Here is a 26,327-nt window from a genome sequence, read left to right as displayed (position 1 = left end):
CCACTTGGGTGTATGACCTCAGCGAATGGGTGATTGTCCGAAACTGCCACTTGGGTGTATGTCCTCAGCGATTGGGCAAGTGTTCGAAACTGCCACTTGGGTGTATGTCCTCAGCGATTGGGCAAGTGTTCGAAACTGCCACTTGGGTGTATGTCCTCAGCGAATGGGTGATTGTTCGAAACTGCCACTTGGGTGTATGACCTCAGCGATTGGGTGATTGTTCGAAACTGCCACTTGGGTGTATGTCCTCAGCGAATGGGTGATTGTTCGAAACTGCCACTTGGGTGTATGACCTCAGCGATTGGGCAAGTGTTCGAAACTGCCACTTGGGTGTATGTCCTCAGCGAATGGGTGATTGTCCGAAACTGCCACTTGGGTGTATGACCTCAGCGAATAGGTGATTGTTCGAAACTGCCACTTGGGTGTATGACCTCAGCGAATGGGTGATTGTTCGAAACTGCCACTTGGGTGCATGTCCTCAGCGAATGGGTGATTGTTCGAAACTGCCACTTGGGTGTATGTCCTCAGCGAATGGGTGATTGTTCGAAACTGCCACTTGGGTGTATGACCTCAGCGATTGGGCAAGTGTTCGAAACTGCCACTTGGGTGTATGTCCTCAGCGAATGGGCAAGTGTTCGAAACTGCCACTTGGGTGTATGACCTCAGCGAATGGGTGATTGTTCGAAACTGCCACTTGGGTGTATGTCCTCAGCGAATGGGTGATTGTTCGAAACTGCCACTTGGGTGTATGTCCTCAGCGAATGGGCGATTGTCCGAAACTGCCACTTGGGTGTATGTCCTCAGCGAATGGGTGATTGTCCGAAACTGCCACTTGGGTGTATGTCCTCAGCGAATGGGTGATTGTTCGAAACTGCCACTTGGGTGTATGACCTCAGCGAATGGGTGATTGTTCGAAACTGCCACTTGGGTGTATGACCTCAGCGATTGGGCAAGTGTCCGAAACTGCCACTTGTGTGTATGTCCTCAGCGAATGGGTGATTGTCCGAAACTGCCACTTGGGTGTATGTCCTCAGCGAATGGGTGATTGTCCGAAACTGCCACTTGGGTGTATGTCCTCAGCGAATGGGTGATTGTCCGAAACTGCCACTTGGGTGTATGTCCTCAGCTAATGGGTGATTGTCCGAAACTGCCACTTGGGTGTATGTCCTCAGCGAATGGGTGATTGTCCGAAACTGCCATTTGGGTGTATGACCTCAGCGAATGGGTGATTGTTCGAAACTGCCACTTGGGTGTATGTCCTCAGCGAATGGGTGATTGTCCGAAACTGCCACTTGGGTGTATGTCCTCAGCGAATGGGTGATTGTCCGAAACTGCCACTTGGGTGTATGACCTCAGCGAATGGGTGATTGTTCGAAACTGCCACTTGGGTGTATGTCCTCAGCGAATGGGTGATTGTTCGAAACTGCCACTTGGGTGTATGACCTCAGCGAATGGGTGATTGTCCAAAACTGCCACTTGGGTGTATGACCTCAGCGAATGGGTGATTGTTCGAAACTGCCACTTGGGTGTATGACCTCAGCGAATGGGTGATTGTCCGAAACTGCCACTTGGGTGTATGTCCTCAGCGAATGGGTGATTGTCCGAAACTGCCACTTGGGTGTATGACCTCAGCGAATGGGTGATTGTTCGAAACTGCCACTTGGGTGTATGACCTCAGCGAATGGGTGATTGTCCGAAACTGCCACTTGGGTGTATGTCCTCAGCGAATGGGTGATTGTTCGAAACTGCCACTTGGGTGTATGTCCTCAGCGAATGGGTGATTGTTCGAAACTGCCACTTGGGTGTATGACCTCAGCGATTGGGCGATTGTCCGAAACTGCCACTTGGGTGTATGACCTCAGCGAATGGGTGATTGTCCGAAACTGCCACTTGGGTGTATGTCCTCAGCGAATGGGTGATTGTTCGAAACTGCCACTTGGGTGTATGACCTCAGCGATTGGGCGATTGTCCGAAACTGCCACTTGGGTGTATGTCCTCAGCGAATGGGTGATTGTTCGAAACTGCCACTTGGGTGTATGACCTCAGCGAATGGGTGATTGTTCGAAACTGCCACTTGGGTGTATGTCCTCAGCGAATGGGTGATTGTCCGAAACTGCCACTTGGGTGTATGTCCTCAGCGAATGGGTGATTGTCCGAAACTGCCACTTGGGTGTATGACCTCAGCGAATGGGTGATTGTTCGAAACTGCCACTTGGGTGTATGACCTCAGCGATTGGGCGATTGTCCGAAACTGCCACTTGGGTGTATGTCCTCAGCGAATGGGTGATTGTTCGAAACTGCCACTTGGGTGTATGTCCTCAGCGAATGGGTGATTGTTCGAAACTGCCACTTGTGTGTATGACCTCAGCGATTGGGCGATTGTTCGAAACTGCCACTTGGGTGTATGTCCTCAGCGAATGGGTGATTGTTCGAAACTGCCACTTGGGTGTATGTCCTCAGCGAATGGGTGATTGTTCGAAACTGCCACTTGGGTGTATGTCCTCAGCGATTGGGCGATTGTCCGAAACTGCCACTTGTGTGTATGACCTCAGCGATTGGGCAAGTGTTCGAAACTGCCACTTGGGTGTATGACCTCAGCGATTGGGCGATTGTCCGAAACTGCCACTTGGGTGTATGACCTCAGCGATTGGGCGATTGTCCGAAACTGCCACTTGGGTGTATGTCCTCAGCGAATGGGTGATTGTTCGAAACTGCCACTTGGGTGTATGTCCTCAGCGAATGGGTGATTGTCCGAAACTGCCACTTGGGTGTATGACCTCAGCGAATGGGTGATTGTTCGAAACTGCCACTTGGGTGTATGACCTCAGCGAATGGGTGATTGTTCGAAACTGCCACTTGGGTGTATGTCCTCAGCGAATGGGTGATTGTCCGAAACTGCCACTTGGGTGTATGTCCTCAGCGAATGGGTGATTGTTCGAAACTGCCACTTGGGTGTATGTCCTCAGCGAATGGGTGATTGTTCGAAACTGCCACTTGGGTGTATGACCTCAGCGATTGGGCAAGTGTTCGAAACTGCCACTTGGGTGTATGTCCTCAGCGAATGGGTGATTGTCCGAAACTGCCACTTGGGTGTATGACCTCAGCGAATGGGTGATTGTTCGAAACTGCCACTTGGGTGTATGACCTCAGCGAATGGGTGATTGTTCGAAACTGCCACTTGGGTGTATGTCCTCAGCGAATGGGTGATTGTTCGAAACTGCCACTTGGGTGTATGTCCTCAGCGAATGGGTGATTGTCCGAAACTGCCACTTGGGTGTATGTCCTCAGCGAATGGGTGATTGTTCGAAACTGCCACTTGGGTGTATGTCCTCAGCGATTGGGCAAGTGTTCGAAACTGCCACTTGGGTGTATGTCCTCAGCGAATGGGTGATTGTTCGAAACTGCCACTTGGGTGTATGACCTCAGCGATTGGGCAAGTGTTCGAAACTGCCACTTGGGTGTATGTCCTCAGCGAATGGGTGATTGTCCGAAACTGCCACTTGGGTGTATGACCTCAGCGAATGGGTGATTGTTCGAAACTGCCACTTGGGTGTATGTCCTCAGCGATTGGGCAAGTGTTCGAAACTGCCACTTGGGTGTATATCCTCAGCGAATGGGTGATTGTTCGAAACTGCCACTTGGGTGTATGTCCTCAGCGAATGGGTGATTGTCCGAAACTGCCACTTGGGTGTATGTCCTCAGCGAATGGGCGATTGTTCGAAACTGCCACTTGGGTGTATGTCCTCAGCGAATGGGTGATTGTTCGAAATTGCCACTTGGGTGTATGTCCTCAGCGAATGGGTGATTGTTCGAAACTGCCACTTGGGTGTATGTCCTCAGCGAATGGGTGATTGTCCGAAACTGCCACTTGGGTGTATGTCCTCAGCGAATGGGTGATTGTTCGAAACTGCCACTTGGGTGTATGACCTCAGCGATTGGGCAAGTGTTCGAAACTGCCACTTGGGTGTATGTCCTCAGCGAATGGGTGATTGTCCGAAACTGCCACTTGGGTGTATGTCCTCAGCGAATGGGTGATTGTTCGAAACTGCCACTTGGGTGTATGTCCTCAGCGAATGGGTGATTGTTCGAAACTGCCACTTGGGTGTATGTCCTCAGCGAATGGGTGATTGTTCGAAACTGCCACTTGGGTGTATGTCCTCAGCGAATGGGTGATTGTTCGAAACTGCCACTTGGGTGTATGTCCTCAGCGAATGAGTGATTGTCCGAAACTGCCACTTGGGTGTATGTCCTCAGCGAATGGGTGATTGTCCGAAACTGCCACTTGGGTGTATGACCTCAGCGAATAGGTGATTGTTCGAAACTGCCACTTGGGTGTATGACCTCAGCGATTGGGCAAGTGTTCGAAACTGCCACTTGGGTGTATGACCTCAGCGAATGGGTGATTGTCCGAAACTGCCACTTGGGTGTATGACCTCAGCGATTGGGCAAGTGTTCGAAACTGCCACTTGGGTGTATGACCTCAGCGAATGGGTGATTGTCCGAAACTGCCACTTGGGTGTATGTCCTCAGCGAATGGGTGATTGTCCGAAACTGCCACTTGGGTGTATGACCTCAGCGAATGGGTGATTGTTCGAAACTGCCACTTGGGTGTATGACCTCAGCGAATGGGCGATTGTCCGAAACTGCCACTTGGGTGTATGACCTCAGCGAATAGGTGATTGTTCGAAACTGCCACTTGGGTGTATGTCCTCAGCGATTGGGCAAGTGTTCGAAACTGCCACTTGGGTGTATGACCTCAGCGAATGGGTGATTGTCCGAAACTGCCACTTGGGTGTATGTCCTCAGCGAATGGGCGATTGTTCGAAACTGCCACTTGGGTGTATGACCTCAGCGAATGGGTGATTGTTCGAAACTGCCACTTGGGTGTATGACCTCAGCGAATGGGTGATTGTCCGAAACTGCCACTTGGGTGTATGACCTCAGCGAATGGGTGATTGTTCGAAACTGCCACTTGGGTGTATGTCCTCAGCGAATGGGCGATTGTCCGAAACTGCCACTTGGGTGTATGACCTCAGCGAATGGGCGATTGTCCGAAACTGCCACTTGGGTGTATGTCCTCAGCGATTGGGCAAGTGTTCGAAACTGCCACTTGGGTGTATGTCCTCAGCGAATGGGTGATTGTTCGAAACTGCCACTTGGGTGTATGTCCTCAGCGAATGGGTGATTGTCCGAAACTGCCACTTGGGTGTATGTCCTCAGCGAATGGGTGATTGTTCGAAACTGCCACTTGGGTGTATGACCTCAGCGATTGGGTGATTGTTCGAAACTGCCACTTGGGTGTATGTCCTCAGCGAATGGGTGATTGTCCGAAACTGCCACTTGGGTGTATGACCTCAGCGAATGGGTGATTGTCCGAAACTGCCACTTGGGTGTATGACCTCAGCGAATGGGTGATTGTTCGAAACTGCCACTTGGGTGTATGACCTCAGCGATTGGGCGATTGTCCGAAACTGCCACTTGGGTGTATGTCCTCAGCGAATGGGTGATTGTTCGAAACTGCCACTTGGGTGTATGTCCTCAGCGAATGGGTGATTGTCCGAAACTGCCACTTGGGTGTATGTCCTCAGCGAATGGGTGATTGTTCGAAACTGCCACTTGTGTGTATGACCTCAGCGATTGGGTGATTGTCCGAAACTGCCACTTGGGTGTATGTCCTCAGCGAATGGGTGATTGTTCGAAACTGCCACTTGGGTGTATGACCTCAGCGATTGGGCAAGTGTTCGAAACTGCCACTTGGGTGTATGACCTCAGCGAATGGGTGATTGTCCGAAACTGCCACTTGGGTGTATGACCTCAGCGAATGGGTGATTGTCCGAAACTGCCACTTGGGTGTATGTCCTCAGCGAATGGGTGATTGTCCGAAACTGCCACTTGGGTGTATGTCCTCAGCGATTGGGTGATTGTTCGAAACTGCCACTTGGGTGTATGACCTCAGCGAATGGGTGATTGTCCGAAACTGCCACTTGGGTGTATGACCTCAGCGATTGGGTGATTGTTCGAAACTGCCACTTGGGTGTATGACCTCAGCGAATGGGTGATTGTCCGAAACTGCCACTTGGGTGTATGTCCTCAGCGAATGGGTGATTGTCCGAAACTGCCACTTGGGTGTATGACCTCAGCGAATGGGTGATTGTCCGAAACTGCCACTTTGGTGTATGACCTCAGCGAATGGGTGATTGTCCGAAACTGCCACTTGGGTGTATGTCCTCAGCGATTGGGTGATTGTCCGAAACTGCCACTTGGGTGTATGTCCTCAGCGAATGGGTGATTTTCCGAAACTGCCACTTGGGTGTATGTCCTCAGCGATTGGGTGATTGTCCGAAACTGCCACTTGGGTGTATGACCTCAGCGATTGGGTGATTGTCCGAAACTGCCACTTGGGTGTATGTCCTCAGCGAATGGGTTATTGTCCGAAACTGCCACTTGGGTGTATGTCCTCAGCGATTGGGTGATTGTCCGAAACTGCCACTTGGGTGTATGTCCTCAGCGAATGGGTGATTGTCCGAAACTGCCACTTGGGTGTATGACCTCAGCGATTGGGTGATTGTCCGAAACTGCCACTTGGGTGTATGTCCTCAGCGAATGGGTGATTGTCCGAAACTGCCACTTGGGTGTATGACCTCAGCGAATGGGTGATTGTCCGAAACTGCCACTTGGGTGTATGTCCTCAGCGAATGGTTGATTGTCCGAAACTGCCACTTGGGTGTATGACCTCAGCGATTGGGTGATTGTCCGAAACTGCCACTTGGGTGTATGTCCTCAGCGAATGGGTGATTGTCCGAAACTGCCACTTGGGTGTATGACCTCAGCGATTGGGTGATTGTCCGAAACTGCCACTTGGGTGTATGTCCTCAGCGAATGGGTGATTGTCCGAAACTGCCACTTGGGTGTATGACCTCAGCGAATGGGTGATTGTCCGAAACTGCCACTTGGGTGTATGACCTCAGCGATTGGGTGATTGTCCGAAACTGCCACTTGGGTGTATGTCCTCAGCGAATGGGTGATTGTCCGAAACTGCCACTTGGGTGTATGTCCTCAGCGATTGGGTGATTGTCCGAAACTGCCACTTGGGTGTATGTCCTCAGCGAATGGGTGATTGTCCGAAACTGCCACTTGGGTGTATGTCCTCAGCGAATGGGCGATTGTCCGAAACTGCCACTTGGGTGTATGTCCTCAGCGAATGGGTGATTGTTCGAAACTGCCATATCTGTGTATGATCTCAGCAATCGAATGGTAGTTCGAAAATTCCACCTGTTTTTTTGACTCAGCAATCGGATGAATGCTCGAAAATTCCACCTGTGTGTAAGACCTCAGCGATCGGGCGAATGTTTAAAACTGTCACCTGTGTGTATGGCCTCGAAATGATGCGAAACTATCACCGGTATATATGACTTTAGCCTCTGCCATCGCATGAACATGCAAAACTTCAAACGGTGTGTGATTGGGAAAACTTAGAAAACAAAATCACAACACTACTTAGCCTTAATCCCAATCAGGAAGCTATAAACAGTAAGTAGGTAGTATCGTTTTCGAAAGGCAAGTCTTTTCATGACCTATGCTCTGTTTTTCAGAAACAATTTATTTGGTAGCCAGTCTACACCGAAATATATATGTCCAAAAACATGTATTGGACAATACAGTTAACAGATTTCTCAATAGTGTTTGTTAGTAGATATATACCCTACAATTTGTTCAGCTATTTCTTGAAATATTTTAACTCAATTGCATTCATCAGAATACAAAATGGTGACTGGAATTCCCTGTTATATATTCTTTCAAGTTAATTTGTTAAAACCTTGTTCAACAAGAAACATATAGATACGTTGTAATAAAGTAAATGAGGAGAACTTTATATATGACCTACCGTATCGTACGACCACCCAACAGTCCAACCAATATTTGTATATTCTTACAAAAGGACATTTTACCTCGACCTTTGATCTACCAAACTTAAATCAATACAGATCGACCATGCAGCTATCAAACCGTAAATGTATGAAACATATTAGCGATATATTAGACCTTTGTGGGAAATTGTGGCCACGTGGCTATAAACTTAAAATCCCATTATAAAGGCTTAAACTGAAAGTCAAGTAAGTCAAAAAAGTTGAACATAATAAAGCATAACAATTGAAAATAGTTTTGTATTTAAGAGAGAAGGAGAAAGGGTGAGTGAAAGGGTGTTTGGAGGAGGATATGGAGAGAGATAAATAGAAAGAGAGAAAAAATAGGGGGTGACGGACTGAGAGGGACGGAGAGGGGATAGGGATAGAGACACATATAGAAATAGACGGTTAGGAGGGGGAAAAGCGGGGGTGGCGGTACAGAGAGGGTGGATAGGAGGGGGAAAGGGGAGAGAGGGGATAAGAGAGGAAGGGAGAGAGAGAGAGAGAATAGGGGGAGGGAAACTGAGAGATAAATAGAAAAAGAGAGACCAGTAAAAGCGTGGAGGGGGGGCGGTTGAGAGAGAGAAACAGATGGAGAGAGATATAGGATAAAATAGGATGGGGAGCGAGAGAGAAAGAGATGGGAGAGGGAGAGAGAGAAAAAAGAGTGGAGAGGGACGGAGAGGGGATGGGGAAAGATGGAGGAAGAGAGAGAGAGAGAGAGAGAGAGAGAGAGAGAGAGAGAGAGAGAGAGAGAGAGAGGGAAAGGAGAAAGAGAGGAGGGAGGGTTCAGAGAGGGAAACAGTTGGAGAGTGGGATAGGATGAAATATGATGGGAAGCGAAAGAGAAAGAGATGGGAGAGGGAAAGAGAGGGGGGAAGAAAGAAAGACAGGGGAGAGAGCAAGGGAGAGAGACAAAAAAGAGGGGAGAGGGACGGAGAGGGCATGGGGAGAGAGAGAGAGAGAGAGAGAGAGAGAGAGAGAGAGAGAGAGAGAGAGAGAGAGAGAGAGAGAGAGAGAGAGAGAGAGAGAGAGAGAGAGAGAGAGAGAGAGAGAGAGAGAGAGAGAGCTAGAGAGCCAGACAGAGAAGTGAAAGTTATGGAATCAATATCTTATCGTTTTAACAACTTCATGGTTCTTATATTTATAAACATTAAAGGCACTCGGAAGGATGGATGCAGTTCCCGGACGAAAGGCACAAATGACATCTCGATCGGCGCCTGACCTCACCTACTGCCAGCCATGCGCGGAGGACGGCAAGAAAATCCCACCCGAGGCCTTCTGTCCCATCTGTAAGGAGTTCCTGTGTTCCACCTGCGCCCGAATACACCGGAACCTGAAAATAACTAAAAGCCACGCCCTCCAGGACAAGAACAGTATGCCTTCCTCATTCCGCGGAGAGAGCGAAGATGAAAAATTTACAGAAACATGTCTGCGTCATTCTCAGGAGTTCATAAAATATTTCTGTCTTAATCATGAGACACTTTTGTGTGGAGACTGCCTGACTGAGAGAGCTCATCGCTTATGTAATATTGAAAGGATTTCTCAAGTGGCAAAACGTTACAAAGAGGGTGCAGAATACAACAGCCTGAAAACAGGACTTGTCCAGACGGCCAGTGACATCGGCAAACTTTCACACGACATACAAGCGATCATGAAATCAGTTGACGAAGAAAGCCTTACCAATATCAATGAGCTTCGCAAATTCAGGACTGAAATTAACCAGCACCTGGATAAGAGGGAAAACGAACTCTTGGCAGAAATTGATCAGAAGAAACGAACATCCAAGACACTGCTAAATGAACTGAAATCAAAATGCACAAATATGAACTCATCCATTGAGAAACTAAAGTCAGAGCTACAAGCACAGGACGACAACAGCAACCAGCTATTAATAGTAGGGAAGCGAGCTATAAAAGAGCTGACAGGTCTCAACGCAGCCATGGAAGAGGTGAGCAGGAGGAGTGAAGTTTCCCGATACAAGTTTTACAGGGTCCCCGCAACTGAGCAGTTGATTGCTTCTGAAAAATCAATAGGAAGGTTGGACGAGAGCGATACATCGTCGGCATTAGCGCAGAAACAACGACAACAGCAAACGAAGCAGGAACAACGGCAACAGGATACGATGCAACAACACCAAAAACAGATGAAAGCTGTTTCACAAAAAGGTTTGCGTACAACCACTAACTAATTTGATATTTCCTAAGTAATGCAGTTTATTAGTCTGTTTTCAAAAGCCTGTTGACGTCGCTCAAGTTAACCAGTCGCGTTAACCATGTTGTCAAGTTCACCAAGTGCTGTACAAAAATGGCATAATGAGATACTTTGACAAATAATATTTCGCAAATAAAAGTGAGATACAAAAAACTTAAGGCATATATTTTTGAATGATATAAACTTGTGTAGGCATAACAAAACGGTATATATATATTCTACTAAATTGCATAACCATCATATTTGCAGGCGAATCAACTTCGGCGGTAGGGCAGCAAGAACAACAAAATGAGCAGCAGCCACGCCAACTCGAGACGATGCAGCACCAACAAAAACACATGCAAGGTGTATCACAGAAAGGTATGTGTATAGCCACAGACTATTTGACATTTCCTTAAGTATTGCAGTTGATGAATATGTTTTCAAAAGCTTTTTGGCGTCACTCAAGCTAACCAGACACGATGAAGTTACGTTAAGAAACTATGTTGTAAAGTACTCAACAAAAGTAAAATAATTAAATACTACGACAGGCGCATCTTGTAGGGTAGAGCAGAACCAACCTCCTATCATTTGTGGTTCCAAATATAGTTTCTTTTAGCTCATTTTGTTAAGGGTTGTTATATCTCACGTACGAACATTAAGGCGTATCTCGTTGACTGCTATATACTATACTTTGTGGGTATTACTATACAGTATTTATACTTATTCTGTACACGTCATAATTCCAGGGGCTATACATATCGTATAGCACTGATTATAAATAGTTTCTCTAAACTCATTTTGTTAAGGGTTGTTAAAGCTCACGTACAAACATTAAGGCGTATCTCGTTGACTGCTATATACTATTCTTTGTGGGTTTTACAATTCAGTATTTATACTTATTCTGTACACGTCATAATTCCAGGGGCTATACATATCGTATAGCACTGACTATCAATAGTTTCTCTAAACTCATTTTGTTAAGGGTTGTTATAGCTCACGTACGAATATTAAGGCGTATCTCGTTGACTGCTATATACTTTACTTTGTGGGTATTACATTACAGTATTTATACTTATTCTGTACACGTCATAATTCCAGGGGTTTTAAATTTCGTATATCACTGACTATAAATAGTTTCTATAAACTCATTTTGTTAAGGGTTGTTAAAGCTAACGTACAAACATTAAGGCGTATCTTTTTGAATGCTATATACTATATTCGTTGGTATTACATAATTTCAGGCGCTATTTATATCGTAAAATATGTTGTCCGTATTCCACTTCTGTCAGTGCAACACGACTGCATTCTACTCTACTGGCGTGACATCATAAATAAATGTGAAAATGCTGAAATGACGTCATGATACAAAATATTGTAATTGGTATTGCATTTATTATGAAAACCATGTGTCTCTTAAGTGACTAATCCAGTAATATATATGATTAGGGAAACTAATATTGCGTTTTGATCCGAAATGTCGTTTTCTTGCAGATATTAATTTCAGTGGCCTTGCGCCTCATGTAATCCAAATACGCAAAAATCCGCTCTGGTCTAATATAAACCTATTAGTTTCTGATAAATGTATTTGCTTTGTATTACGTCATATTTACCCTAATCATTTTATACCAACACTGCTACAGCAGTGATGATTCATAATAATATATTAAAACCGTTTCTCAAAAGTAAAAACACATAATTAAAGTATATACAACTTAATAGACTACAGAACTCATTCCAAAAACGACTTAACACTGCACAATCCCGAATTTAATGCTTATAGACAATTGCGCTATTGTATGAAGGTTTCGTTTAAATGAACAGTTTAATGCATTGTTAAGAAGAGGGCTTACTATTACCCAACATAATTAATGTTATAAATCTTTTTTAGTAAAATAATTAAATCGGTGACCTGATATTTTTTATGTTTCCGACTGACCAGTGTACTTTAAGGTACTTTTGAATTACACTGTATTCTGAATCAATGAAAACTCGTTATGCAAAAATGATTTTCATTCTGTTATATTTTATTTAAAAATAGATAGGCAACTATACGGCATTTTATATATCATTGCGGTAAATAATATGGGATATCGACAAAAGGATTTATTATGAAATTTTGAATAAATATTATTATTTTTATTATTATCATTATTATTATTATTTTTTGTTTTTATTATTATTCATTTTAAAATGTGATGAAACAAAACATTTTTTTTGATTTGTGTTATTTATGGTGATGTTTACTTTCAGCCCACTTCAGCAGCAGAGCAGACCTAAGCCAGGCCAAGTTCAGCAAGCAGCCTGACATTTCAGTGAAGACATCAAATGGTAGCAGGGACTGCTGGCTGACCAATGTGACCCTCCTGACCGGGGACAGTCTCATACTGGTAGATCACAATAATTGCTCATTGAAGCTGGTGGACACCAATAATAACAAGCTGGTGTCCCAGGTGAAACTACCAGATGGACCGTGGGACCTGTGTCACCTGCCCGGGAACAGGGCAGCCGTCACTCTGCCTGATTTGAAGAAGATACAGTTCGTATCTACTCAGGGAAATGTCACATTACTGGATCGTGTTAAAGTAGATGGACAATGTTTTGGAATAGATTTCTGTGATGACAACTTGATAGTGACCTTCATCGACCCAGGTAAGGTTGTGTTGATGAACATGAAGGGAAAGGTGAAGAAGAGTGCGGACAAAGACAGCAGTGGAAAACCTTTGTTTCAGTATCCGTATTATCTGACAGTGACCAGAGAAAGCCGAACTCCCGTCATATATGTCTCGGACTGGTACACCAACACAATAACCAAGCTGAGCATCTCACTAGAGGTCCTCCAGACCTACCAAGACCCGATACTGAGATCACCACGTGGCCTGGTAGCTGTGGGTGACAACCAGCTGCTTGTGTGTGGGATGGACAGTGACAACATCGTGTTACTGGACACGCTCACGGACGAGATAGCCCAACTGCTGGGGAGGGAAAAAGGGATAGAGAGTCCACACGTTGTGGCTTACTGTTCACTGAAGAAGATGATGTTTGTCACATGCTATCGGTATCGCAGACTTGAATTGCAGAATTTCGTGAAATTATTCAACTTAGTATAGATCATGTCAGTCAATTGATATGAGTGAAATTTGTATCAGGTGTGAAGTGATTGTAATATTAAGAATAATTCTTATGTATAATATTATACTGACAATACGCATATACAAAGCTTTATTTAATATGCAAAAAGCTACAAAAACAAGCTCAGTAGCAAAAAGTTAAACATAAACCCGGTTTAGTGGCACTGCCTAATTTCACATATCGCGCGATTCAATTACTGTGAGATTTTTGACGGAAACTTGACTTTTAAATTATTTTGAATTCTAACAGTTTTCATTAGTGACAAGTCGTGTAGTAATTTTTATAAGAAAATAATATAAGAGTATGAGAATGTGTGTTATTAATTGAAATGTTAGTAGCTGATTGTGTATGAATTATACTAACAAGATTGCTTCTTACCACATATAAGTCAAACATTGTTATTGTGTAATTGAATAATTAAGAATATAGATTATAGAGTTATAGACACGATGTGTCTTTTTTATGCAGTTTGTATTAAGTAAATATGATGTTTATAATGTGTTTATATTGAAATTAAACACACATGTACGTGTCCTTATACATGTTTATTGAATGAATTATTCTGTAGACATTGACCTAAGTGTGAATTGTTTCCAAAAAGAAAAATCGTGGAATTCAAAGAAAATTTGTTTACTAGTATATATCAACATTTGTTTAAGAGGTGCAGCTGTCATAGTTTTAATTGACGTTCAATATAAAAAAAAATATTTGATGATTTTTGTAAATTGGCCAGAAGGAAGTGTCAGATTTGTTTTCGCATTTTTTCTACATAATTTAATTACGCGTCGTCGGTTAGTGCTAAAGGATGCTATCTGACACCATACGATTTCTCACATCGAGTGATACATTTGGCGCATCTCGACTACCGATATTTCATCATAAAGTAATGGAAATTGGTTTAGAGATGCCTAAATTAAATTATATAACGATAACATTACCAATTTTAAAAACGTGGGTAAATTATCTAGATTGGGGAAGATCAGATGTGTGTCTTTGGATAATTGTGCGTGTCTTTACGCCCATCGACTAACATTAGGATAAACATTTCTTCGTTAAATGTCTGGCACTTCCTGTATTTTTGTGTACTATTTTCTAGTCTGAAATTCAGTCTTTCGAATTATGCAATAAAATATATGAATTTTCGGGGTAAGTTTTGTTGAATTTGATTTAGCAATTAATTGAAAACAATGCGTTCAAAATGTATTTTTAAGGTTGAATTCGATACGCCTATTACTCGGCCTTGCCACCGATTTAATATTTTTATGTTTCGGTGTCAACTGAAAAAAAGTCATTTTCATTTTGAGTTTTTTATTGATTATTGATCACATATCTAAATCTCTTTCAATTTGCATCTGCCGCTTTACATTGATTAATATGGTAGTTTTGTGAAAACAGTGCTCTGCGCCCAATGCAAGATTTCGGTGTAGCTCGAAAACACTGCCGGACCAACCCCTGTGACTCACGCACATATACGTGCACGCATGCACATACACGCATATCTGCGAACCCGCAGCCATTCTCAATCATTTGGATTTAGCTTGATGTTGTCTAACTGACTCAAAATGTAACTCCATTAGCTTAAAAAATGTGTAATTTAAAGGGACTCGTTCATAGTTTAGAAAATTCAACGTACAGTTTTTGTCGAAACCATGAACTGTCTCAATAAAACTGGTAACAGCGTCATACCCGCAGGTGGCAGTATTCTGACATCCATCAAATCGCTACTGGAATCGCGATACATACAGAGCAAATGTTTTATTACAAGACACTGGTTGAGTCTATGATCGTGTGTACTGGCCTGTCTTAATTTTCCGAGTGGTTGAACGAATTTAACCACCCCGTCCACACGATGCAGCTTTCGACACAAGAGTAAAAATAAATAAATGCCTGCGCTTTAGTTTAATCTGTCTTGGCATCCTCGGCAACCCAGCGTATCGTAACATATATGATACCCTGGACAAATCAGCTGTAAAAATCTCGTACTCATGGATAATTTATAAGGCGAAATCCAGCAGCTTGATAAGTCGCCTGAGACACACCACATGCATTGCGGAAATGGCCAAAAAGTTAAGGATGTAATCTCGGTTCAAAATAATCCAAAGAGATCACGGCTCACAAATCGTTTTAGGCAGGATATTGTTAAATATGCTGATAGCTCTTCACAAAGGAGATTGTTTGAGATGTATTTGTACGATTTGAAGTATGAAGGTCCCTGTTTTATTTCATTGCTTGCGGCAGTTTCACTCAGAGGTTGTTAAACATTTTATATCTTTATTTATTAACATATAAGCGATTTTTTTTATTTCCCATAGCTGTTTTTTTCATAATTAACTATTATGCACAAAGCCTAATTGTTTAGTTCCCTGGCTGATACTGCCCCCCCCCCTAAGGTTACACCGAACACTTCCCTGGCTGATACTGTTCCCTATGGTTACACCAAATACTTCCCTGGCTGATACTGCCCCCTAAGGTCACACTGAATACTTCCCTGGCTAAAACTGCCCCCTATTGATACACCGTATACTTCCCATGCTGATACTGCCCCAATGATTACACCGAATACCTCGCTGACTGATACCGTTCCCTTTGGTCAACTGAATACTTCTCTGACTGATTCTGCCCCCTATGGTTACACCGTATACTTTTTCTGACTGATACTGTTCCTATGGTTACACAGTATACTGCCCTGGCTGATACAATGCCATATGGTTACACCATATACTTCTCTGATTGATACTGACCACTATAGTTACACCGTTTACTTCTATGACTGATACTGCCCACTATGGTTACACCATATATTTCCCTGGCTGAAACTGCTTACTGCTCCACTATGGTTACACCATGTACTTCTCTGAATGGTACTGGCCCCTATGGTTACACCATGTACTTCTTTGACTGAGACTGTCCCCTATGATTAAAACGTATTATTCACTGGCTGTAACTGCCCCCCCCCCCCTATGGTTACACCGTATACTTCTCTGGCTTATACTGTCCCGTGTGGTTATATTGTATATTTCTCTGGCTAGTGCTGCCCCCTATAGTTACACCATATTCTACTCTTGCTAAAAATGCCCCCTACGGCTACATCGTTTACTTCTCTGACTTATTCTGCCCCCACCCCCTATGGTTATATTGTATATTTCTCTGGCTAGTGCTGCCCCCTATGGTTACACCATATTCTACTCTGGCTGATAATGCCCCCTAAGGCTACATCGTTTACTTCTCTGGCTTATACTGCCCCCTATGGTTATATTGTATATTTCTCTGGTTAGTGCTGTCCCCTATGGTTACGCCATATTCTTCTGTGGCTGATAATGCCCCACAGGCTACATTGGTTACTTCTCTGGCTGATACTGCCCCCTACGGCTACACCATGTATTTCTCTGAATGATACTACCCACTTTGGTTACACCATATATTTCTCTAATCGACTTTTTCCCTTATAATTACACCATATACCTCTCTGACTGATACTGCCACCTTTGACTACACCATATACTTCTCTGGCTGATCCCCTATGATTACATCATATATTTATCTGACCGATTGTCCCCTTATAATTACACCATATTCTTCTCTGACTTATACTGCCCCCTATGGTTACACCATGTACTTTTTTGAATGATACTACCCCCTATTATCACTTTTTAGATGCCCATCTAGAAAAAGCAGCTGATAATCATAAAAAATAAAAGGAATGATGGGCGGAACTAAGTAGGAATTTCTTCTCTGACTGGTACTGTCCCCTATGATGACGCCGTATACTTCCCTGGCTGATACTCCCCCTATGATGACGCCGTATACTTCCCTGGCTGATACTTCCCCCTATGAAGGTTGTTTCTTCATAAAGATACTCTGTTTGTGATTATTAAACTCATGAGAGAGGGCGAAAGTATTTTAGAGTCTGTGTGATCATTGAAAAATAATGACGGGCGGAAAAAAAGTAGGGAAAGGGGGATCGGAATCAAACTGCTTTTTACGTCTTATTGGGTGTGTTTCATTTACTATAAAACCAAGATTTTGTAAAAGAATTACGGTATTCTGATTTCATTCAAAACGTGTTTTTAAATTCAAATTCATGTTCAAAACAGAGGCTTAATCGGAATATGCTTTTAAGTATGATTTTATTTTATATCATTTGAGTAAACAACATTTTTTATCACCAAAACTAAGTTATAAGTTTCAAACACTACACTCGGCACGTGTAGTTTATTATATTAATTATGTTCATACAATTTCCTTAGTTCAGATTTGAAAACGACCCATGAATATGCATTATAAAGCTTCAAATATCTCTTTGCGTACATGCCGATGCTTTATTTTGTTTATGCATCCAAGTTCCATCAAGATCATGATACATGCGTTTACTATGAACAGATCTTAGTTTGCAAAATGATGAATTATAGTGATGTGGATATAAATTAAGAAACACTAGTGCAAGTAGTTGTTCATCAACAGTTCTTTTGCGATATTCCAGCCTTAAACCAGAGCCGTACAGACCTGAGCCAATCCCTGTTTAGCAAGCTTCCTGACATCCTAGTGAAGGCATCAACAGACAACCGGGACTGCTTCCTGAACAGTTTGGCCCTCTTGCCAAGGGACAGGCTCCTACTGACTGACTTCAACCTTAACTCAGTAATGCTTGTGGACACCACTACCAACAAGATGGTGTCCCAGGTGAAACTTCCAGGTTGTCCGTGGGACCTGTGTCTCCTGCCCGGGGACAGGGCAGCTGTAACTCTGCCTAAGGAGAAAAAGATACAGTTCGTATCTACTCAGGGAAATGTCACACTACAGGAAGTTGTTAATGTAGATGGAGAATGTCATGGAATAGATTTCTGTGATGACAACCTGATAGTGTCCTCTACCAACCCAGCCAAGGTTGTGTTCATTGACATGAAGGGAAAGGTGAAGAAGAGTGCGGACAAAGACAGCAGTGGAAAACCTTTGTTTCTGTATCCTGAGTATCTGACAGTGACCAGAGAGAGCCAGACTCCTCCAGTCATATATGTCACAGACTGGGGCACCAGCACCATAACCAAGCTGAGCATCACACTAGAGGTGCTCCAGACCTACAAAGACCCGATACTGATGAGATTACCACATGGTCTAACACCCGTGGGGGACAACCAGCTGCTCGTGTGTGGGGGTAGCACTGACAACATCCTGTTACTGGACAATTCACAGGCGAGATGACCCAACTGATGGGGAAGAAAGAGGGGATAGAGGGTCCATACAGTGTGGTTTACTGTCCATTTGAGGAGATGATATTTGTTACCTGCAGTCCAAATAACAGACCTGAAATCGAGAATTTCGTGAAATGCTTCAAAGTCGCATAACAATTGCATTTACTTAAACATAAATTTATGTCATTGTTAAATACGGTATATGCATTTATAAAAATGCATATGTTTTCAAATGTTACTTATGTATCAATTGTTTTATGATTTAATTATTTTGCCGATAGTTTAAATTATTGTTGAACTGCTGAAATAATAATTATACTGTTAGCTCTGGTATGCCAACAATTGTGCCTTACTGTTCACAGAAGAATATAACTTTTGTCACATGCAGTTATCTTGACAGATCTAAGACCCAACGGTCATTTAATATTTGTGAGTGTTTAGATATGATTTATAAGGTAACAATCTTGTTATCAGTTGATATTTTCTATAAACGCATGTTTTGCTTAATTATTCGCAGAGAAAGGAGAGTTATGCTCCTCACCCAAGCGTCGGCGTCTGCGTCACACCTTGGTTAAGGTTTTGCGTGTAAGCACATATAGGTTAATATCTCAGCAACTACCTGATGTATTGCATTGAGACATTATACAATGGTACTCAACCATTGAATCTACTTAAATAACCAAGTAAGACAACTCTAGTTTGCATTAAATTCAAATAATGGCCCCTTTTTTATTCGACATAGAAATTCTGGTTAAGGTTTTGCATGTAACCACTTAACCACTATTGAGACTTTATACAATGGTATTCAACCACCCAACCTAATTGAATAACCAAGTTAGATAACTGTATTTTGCAAATAATGGCCCTTTATTCTGGTTAAAATTTTGCATGTAAGTACATTTATGTAAATATCTCAGCACATCATGTATTGCATTAAAATCTAATCTAACAGTGATGTTTCGCCAAAACTTTTCAATCCTTACACTAAAAAAGCGGCGGAATAGTTGAGCGCGCTGTCTCTGTGACAGCTCTTGTTTTGCAAGTAGTTTAAAGTTAATCAATCAAATCTGATCTTTGTTATACATGTGTATGTATTGATTTTAAATACGAGTGTCACTTCAAACTAAAAGCGGTTTGTTTAAACATGGAAATGATAAAAGAAATATAACGATAGTAATCTTTTCTTGTGACCTATAGCACGTCTTGTTCAAAGTAAAAACATGCAAATGCAAGGTTTGTTTAACTTGTTCTTGTAACCAATGAGAGGTAATTTTTTTATGAAAAAAGCTTGAAATCGGCATCTGCTTAATTCTGTTGGGTAAAAATGCCCTGGTCTAATATCAAAATTCCCTTGAGTTCAGACCAAATTCCCCTTGACCCAGACCAAACTCCCCCGAAGTTCAGACCCAAATCCCCTGGGAAGCCTCTTAGAAATATCTCATGTATGTAGATGAAACATTTGTCTCCAAATTCGTCCGAAGGTCTACAGATAACAGGCGTGTCAATGAAACTTCGAAAGTAATATTGAGATTTGAAAGTGAACAACAATGTCGTTTAAAATGTTGTCGCTTCTTAATAATAAAGTTTCAAGCAATCAGCCTATTGTTGAAAATTCAAGAATTATCTAAATGTACAAAGTCAATGTCGGTAGATATTTCACTTTATTTCCATGGTCTTGTATGGATTCACAATCAAGTCAATTTAACACAGAAATACAGGGGCAACATCCATAAAGCTTCTTAAGATATATCTTAAGTCGCTTTCCTTGTTTCATAGTCAAATCAAAAGAAAAGTAGATGCGTTTTACCATAAATAACGAAATTTTGATAAATTGGTTGAATATCAAGCATTTAAGATATTTTCAATATTAACGTATTATATCATATAAGGGAGCTACATAAGTTAGGAAAATGACTTAAGTTAGGAAATGACTTAAGAAATTATATTAATATCGCCTCAGTAACAAATAAATGCAAAACATTATTTTTTGTATTACATGTATTATGTTTTTCAAAAGGAATCATTAACAGATTAAAACAAAAAATAATACTGTAACCCAATTTTCAATAGCGTTATGAACACTTCTTGACAAAATTTATATCAGTTAAGAAAAGAGCTATTTTTGGAGCTCATGATAACGTTCTTTCTCCCTCCTCAGATAAGTAGATCCCAAATTTTACCATGCTAGAAATTCTTATCTTGCCCACTCCTTTTTTATTGTCATCACACAATTACCTCCCTTGTTGAAGACCGTTTTCTGTAGCATCATGACATCATGAAAATTTTGTCTTGTGGCAATATTTAAAAACCTTACTAATTATTTTTCGCTACAAATGGCACCATATGTTTTCACTCGTCATTCAAGAAATAATGCTGCACTCTACTCAGTACTAATTCAGGAACGATTTGACTATTAACATAATCTGAATCACTGCGCACATATCCATGACAACAATTAACTGTCACACATCTATACGCATTCATTTTCACTACGCACAAAAAAGTTCCCACGATAGACGCTCATGTAAGTTAGGTTCATTCCAACCCTCGCACAGGGTGTTCTGTGGAAACTCGGTAAACCTCGTTTCTGGAAAACACCCTACGCCCGGGTTGGGATGAACCTATCTTACCCGCTCTCACATGGAAGATACTTATAAACATGTTGCAAGCGTTTTGTTCACATGTCACACAAATGTTTTGTTTCGATTTATGACCCTTTAAACATGTAAATGAGTCAATATTAAGGATCAATTTTAATTGAACATTTTTCTTATTTACATTTATTCAAATTAGCGAATATCATAATGATAGTTTTTTATTAAGTATATTTTTATTGAACCAAATAACTTAAATAAAACTTGAATAACAACAAAGTCAAAAAAACGTGTGACCATCATAAAAATTTTTTGGAAACAAAATAAGAACATAATTCGATTAAACAAATATAGTGTGTTATTAAAGCATAGTCCTGTTAAAAGAAACTAAAAGATTTTTCAAGAAACTTGGGCCTGCAGATCTGTTTCATAGAATAAAGATACATGACAGCACATATGACCATGCCAAACTGATTTAATTTTAAGCGTCAAGCTCCTTTTTAAAAATCTACCAAATACAGGAACAAACAAAGATGCGAAGAAAAATCAGATCTCATATCTTACAAAAATGACCACGAAAGCAGGTATTACCAATGAACGTAATCATATACATATGCAGGTTCATTAAAACAAGTTAACCCCTCCCAGTATATAGTAATTGTTTTGACCTGATAGCAAATTTCATGAAAATCATCTTATACATTTTTAGGTTCAGATAAACTTAGAATTTCCATATCAAGTTGGGATCCTGTATGTATCATATGAACACTATCAATTATTGAAGAAATCTACCATGACAAAATATGTACATCAAATGCATGTTATAAAGTGCCATGCTAATGAAATACATCATAAACATAAGCAGGCTCACACATTTATACAAGTAAATATCTCTCCTTGTTTTATATATTATGATGAAACAAATTTTTGTTATTTAAGATATCAACCTCGAGAATATCTAAAAAAAATTTGCTTAATTTAGATTGCAGTAAATAAAACCTTGTCTCACTTTAAAAACCTTTCTATCTTATGATGCTAAACATTGAATCAATTTGGCCTGACCCAAACCAATACACAAATTGCACATACGGTCATTATAATTTGCACTGCATCAAATATACATGAAATGTTTTGATCTTGTTATCGTTTGTATTGTGTCAGCAGGTGCCATAAAATATAAATAAGCATTTTAGAAAGTTGTGTTAAATTGTGATATGTTAAATGTATCGTTGCCATAAGTACTTCAATTTTACGTTTATAAGTGATTTCAAGTGGTTGATCTTTTCCCACGTTATCGTGACGTCATTTGATAAAACGTTTCCGGTTACAGTCGGGTCGTTCTATTTACAGAATGGGTAAGAAAGGATAACTAAAAAAAAATTCTTAAATAAAGTTTATTTTTAACAATTCTTGAATGCACTATTGGTGTAAATATGAGTAATGAATTGATGTCATTATCGGGGATAATGACATCAATTCCGCAATTAATTCCTTAAATGGCCTGACCCTATTCAATAAACAAGTTGCATAAATATAACAGTGTAACAGAGGATAATAATAATTTGCACTGAATCAAATATGTAAAATCTAGGATACATGTAGAAACAACTTTTCAGCATTTTCAGCAATTAATGTACATGTATATCCATTCTCTTACCGACCCTTGGTAAAATATTAATATATATGCACGCATATGCTTTTTTAAAACTGGATCGTCTAATAACACACAAAACACGTCACATATTTAGAACTATAACATGTTTAAACATTGCAAAACAATACATTAGCTGACTGTGTCTTTCAAAACTATTATCGTGTTTTCCCTAAAGCATATCAATCATATAAATCTTTAAAAAACTATCTATAAAATAATGAACAGTGACCAGCGCATGACAACATGGTTGCTCGAGGTCACGTGCTTAACCAATCAACCGAGAGCGCGATTAGGAAGTACCCGTGCAACTCGGAAGAAAACGAGCACACAACCGAATGAGATCAATAACCAGATTCGGCTTGAAAATGCAGACATCGCGATTACGGCTATGAACTAGGTCACAAGTGCCCTAGTCAAAAAACAATAATAAGTAAGACTTCTGTAGTAATCCCCATGTAAACAATAGTAAAATTATCCGCATTGCTGTTTTAAATATTCAAAACATTAAACACGTTAAAAACAAAAGGAAGCTATTCGAGAGTTTACTTTAAGTTATAGTGGTTTGTGTACAAGATGTTATAATTTAATCACAGAATTGGACATTTATATAAACTCTTAATATGTGTTAACTCTACATACAATACAATTTAATGTTAATGATACAATGAAAAATACAGGGACAAGCCCCGTGGTCAAAATTTCGAATATAAACAATATAAGGGGAACACAGTAAAGGCCGAAACCACGCAGTCGTAAATACACCACAAAGAGACGACATATGCATTAATAAATGATGGGAGAATATCGCATTGGAACAATCAGTAAACACGAGTTTACTGGTACACGAGTTAACCGGGGGTGAAAACCTGTTGCACATGTCGATCCTGTCTAAGTATATCATTCTTCAAACATAAATATGAAATGAACGTTGAATGAATTGAGTTTAAACTAATTATATTTCTTAGTTCTTAACCTGGAAGTCATTATTTTCTTCTTCTTTTTTTGAAATTCTGAAAATTAATATGTTTTCTCCAATTTATTATAACAAATATTATAATCAGAATATTTCCACAGTTTAAATTAAGTATTGTTTTCTTAAGATATTCGAGGGACCATTGGAAAGAATATAATTAAGGTACAGTGAAAGTGCCTAGTTTTCGTAGTGGTGGACCGGGATTTGACATTAGCGAAGAAAGGAGCCCGAAATTAGGACAAACAGCCCCAAAGTAGCCAGATATAGGCTCCATACATGGGATTTGTATTTAAGTTTGAGCCTAATGTTTCTTTTCAAGTTTGCGTCGACCTGTATTTAACAGGGTATAGGATGGGTTCACGTCAACTAATTATACGGGAATTCCGGATCCGCTAATAGTTCTGAATGAATGTTCGTTATTGAAATTGAAATAAAATTAAGTCGAGATAATAAATTAAATTCGAAAGTAAAGAAGAGCTATAACAGAAGTGATGGATACCCACGATGGTATTACATGTACTTGACTAAGGCAAATATTGAATATAAAATTCTTACTAGGTGTTTAAATATAATAAGAAGGATATCAATTCTAATTGTCCCATGATCATCTATATGAGGGACTTCAATTTCGCCGATATGCTAAAATTAGATTTAATGGTAAGGTTTTACTTTAGCAACTGATAAACATTAAAGAAACATTGAAAAACATCGCCTCAAGGGCACCGTCTCATGCCGTCTCGCGCAGAGACCTAAACCAAGCTATGCGATTGGTATTGACATTGAAGCATTATAACTAGAGTGTCGTTTTATGGTGGCCATTTAACTTTGCATGACAATTATGGACTGAACAAAAAACTCTGTTAAAAGTAAGGCTTAAATAGCAAAACTTACAATATTTAGAGGCACGCGTAGAAATTGAGGCCAATAACTCACGTATGGTGTGTAATGCGTCGTTATAAAAAAAATAGTAACAAATGCAAAGATCTTTTAAAAACAAATCATGAAAATCATGTTATGGACTGGACATAAACCGATATGATAAGCAACACGTCATCTTCTAATGATTTTAATAGTGACCAATTACTTCGAAATGACATATAAAGTGAATGGCAAAGTCATGGGAGCAGGCCGGACGGATAAAAGTGGCGACGAGTGCGATTCAAATCATGTCCTACATTACTTTGTAAAGCCTATGCAGATGTATATCTAACAATTGTAATTGCATATTCGGGGTGGATGCATTCCCCGGAAAGAAGGCACCCAGGCTGCACGACCAGTTTCTGGCCTCGCGTTCAGCATGCCTTGGCAGCAGATGGACGAACATCCTTCCCGATGCATTCTGTCCCGTCTGCAATAAGTTCCTGTGTACCAACGATGTTCGGGTATATAGGGATATGAAAACAGTCAAAACCAACGGCCTCCAGGACTAGCATACAACGTCTTTTCATCATTTCAATAAAAGAGCAACAACCAGATAGTTTCAAAATCGGCAAATACATTACGTTCAATAGCCAAGCATAGAATTGTCAAAACGAGCTAGTATGGGGCCGATAATTTTTAAAATCATTTTACATGATTAAAATAATATTTCCACGCGGTCCCAGGTTTGTTTATCCGTTTAAAAATAGCACATAATGATTTCCAGTTTATAGTTTGTATATTTAGCGTGTGAAAGTCATATGATTAGTACAGCTACATTTACCGTGGTAAACAACACAGTAAATTTCGAATTGGAAAAATACGCTAAAAATGCTAGAGCATGGTCAGATCATGGATTTGAAGTTAGATTTGGCGTAACTTGGGAATATTACTCTTTGAACTGCACCATTCTCTTAGAACCCAATTTTATATGATTTAAAGTATTGGAATGTTTGGAATGTGGGTACTCCCACAGGATCATTTTAAAAATTTCTATTCCGAAATGTGGAGTTTTGGGTGTGTTTTTCAACCTACATCGAAATAAAAATTAAACTAGAACGATTTAGTGTGACCCGGGGATCCACCCGCGTTAAGATACATCTATCGTTAGCTGTGCGTTTTAGACAATTTTCTTTTTTTTCTTGCATTTGTATCATCTGGTAAATGCAGCGCATCAAGATAAAATTACCTTGACAAATTCTGGCAATTAATGAGAAATGAATTTAAGTATAAAATGTATCACATGAAAAATAATAATACCTAGACAAAATGTGTATTTATTAGCAAAGATGGTAGGTATAATCGCATAACCGTGGAAGGAATATGGCACAGCAAAACGCTTAACGCAAATACTCGTATTGATATCATTTAATTCGAATGCGACTTAAAACAACAACAAAATCCATCATTTATTGTTTATATCGGGTCGGTCTTATTTGGTATGCTAATAAGTATACTCTCTATAGAACAAGCATGCATAAGTCAAATAAACACTTAAATGTATCAGTGGATTAATGATGGTTAACGGGTGGTGCTTAAACCTTAAAATATGCCTATTAAATCAGCGATCGTTATACGATAACCATTACTTCATTTGGCAATATATAACGGACCATGTGATACCGGGATTGATTATCTGATCTGATTGATCACGCAGTCCGGTATACACTTTATCAAGGTACCGGATACCGCGTTATAGTACCACCCATGATAATCTCCCTTAATTGTATCAATGAAGTTTAATACTACTTTCGTTTATGAAGTCAC

General features: G+C 40.7%; 2 protein-coding genes across 2 annotated transcripts; both read left to right on the top strand.

Moving 5' to 3' along the window:
* The first annotated feature begins 9,078 nt into the window (after positions 1-9,078).
* LOC128216290 (KIN17-like protein) lies at positions 9,079-13,210 on the top strand. Its single transcript, XM_052922856.1, has 3 exons — positions 9,079-10,075; positions 10,371-10,481; positions 12,354-13,210. Exons 1-3 carry the CDS (start codon positions 9,079-9,081, stop codon positions 13,208-13,210), a joined length of 1,965 nt encoding a protein of 654 aa, XP_052778816.1.
* Positions 13,211-16,986: 3,776 nt separating this feature from the next.
* LOC128216289 (uncharacterized) lies at positions 16,987-18,431 on the top strand. Its single transcript, XM_052922855.1, has 2 exons — positions 16,987-17,068; positions 17,713-18,431. The coding sequence occupies exons 1-2, from the start codon at positions 16,987-16,989 to the stop codon at positions 18,429-18,431; spliced, it is 801 nt and encodes a 266-aa protein (XP_052778815.1).
* Positions 18,432-26,327: the final 7,896 nt, after the last annotated feature.

Source organism: Mya arenaria, chromosome 14, assembly GCF_026914265.1.
Source record: "Mya arenaria isolate MELC-2E11 chromosome 14, ASM2691426v1".
NCBI classification, from domain to species: domain Eukaryota; kingdom Metazoa; phylum Mollusca; class Bivalvia; order Myida; family Myidae; genus Mya; species Mya arenaria.
Note: the sequence above shows the minus strand (reverse complement) of the source record. Positions and strands in the feature narration are given on the sequence as shown.

Bases quoted from the DNA above. Each gene is read 5' to 3' on its own strand.
- LOC128216290 (XM_052922856.1), top strand. From the start codon at position 9,079: ATGGATGCAGTTCCCGGACGAAAGGCACAAATGACATCTCGATCGGCG. The intron at 10,076-10,370 runs GTTTGCGTACAA...TCATATTTGCAG, and splicing joins GAAAGCTGTTTCACAAAAAG to GCGAATCAACTTCGGCGGTA. The intron at 10,482-12,353 runs GTATGTGTATAG...GTTTACTTTCAG, and splicing joins GCAAGGTGTATCACAGAAAG to CCCACTTCAGCAGCAGAGCA.
- LOC128216289 (XM_052922855.1), top strand. From the start codon at position 16,987: ATGACGCCGTATACTTCCCTGGCTGATACTCCCCCTATGATGACGCCG. The intron at 17,069-17,712 runs GTTGTTTCTTCA...GCGATATTCCAG, and splicing joins TGATACTTCCCCCTATGAAG to CCTTAAACCAGAGCCGTACA.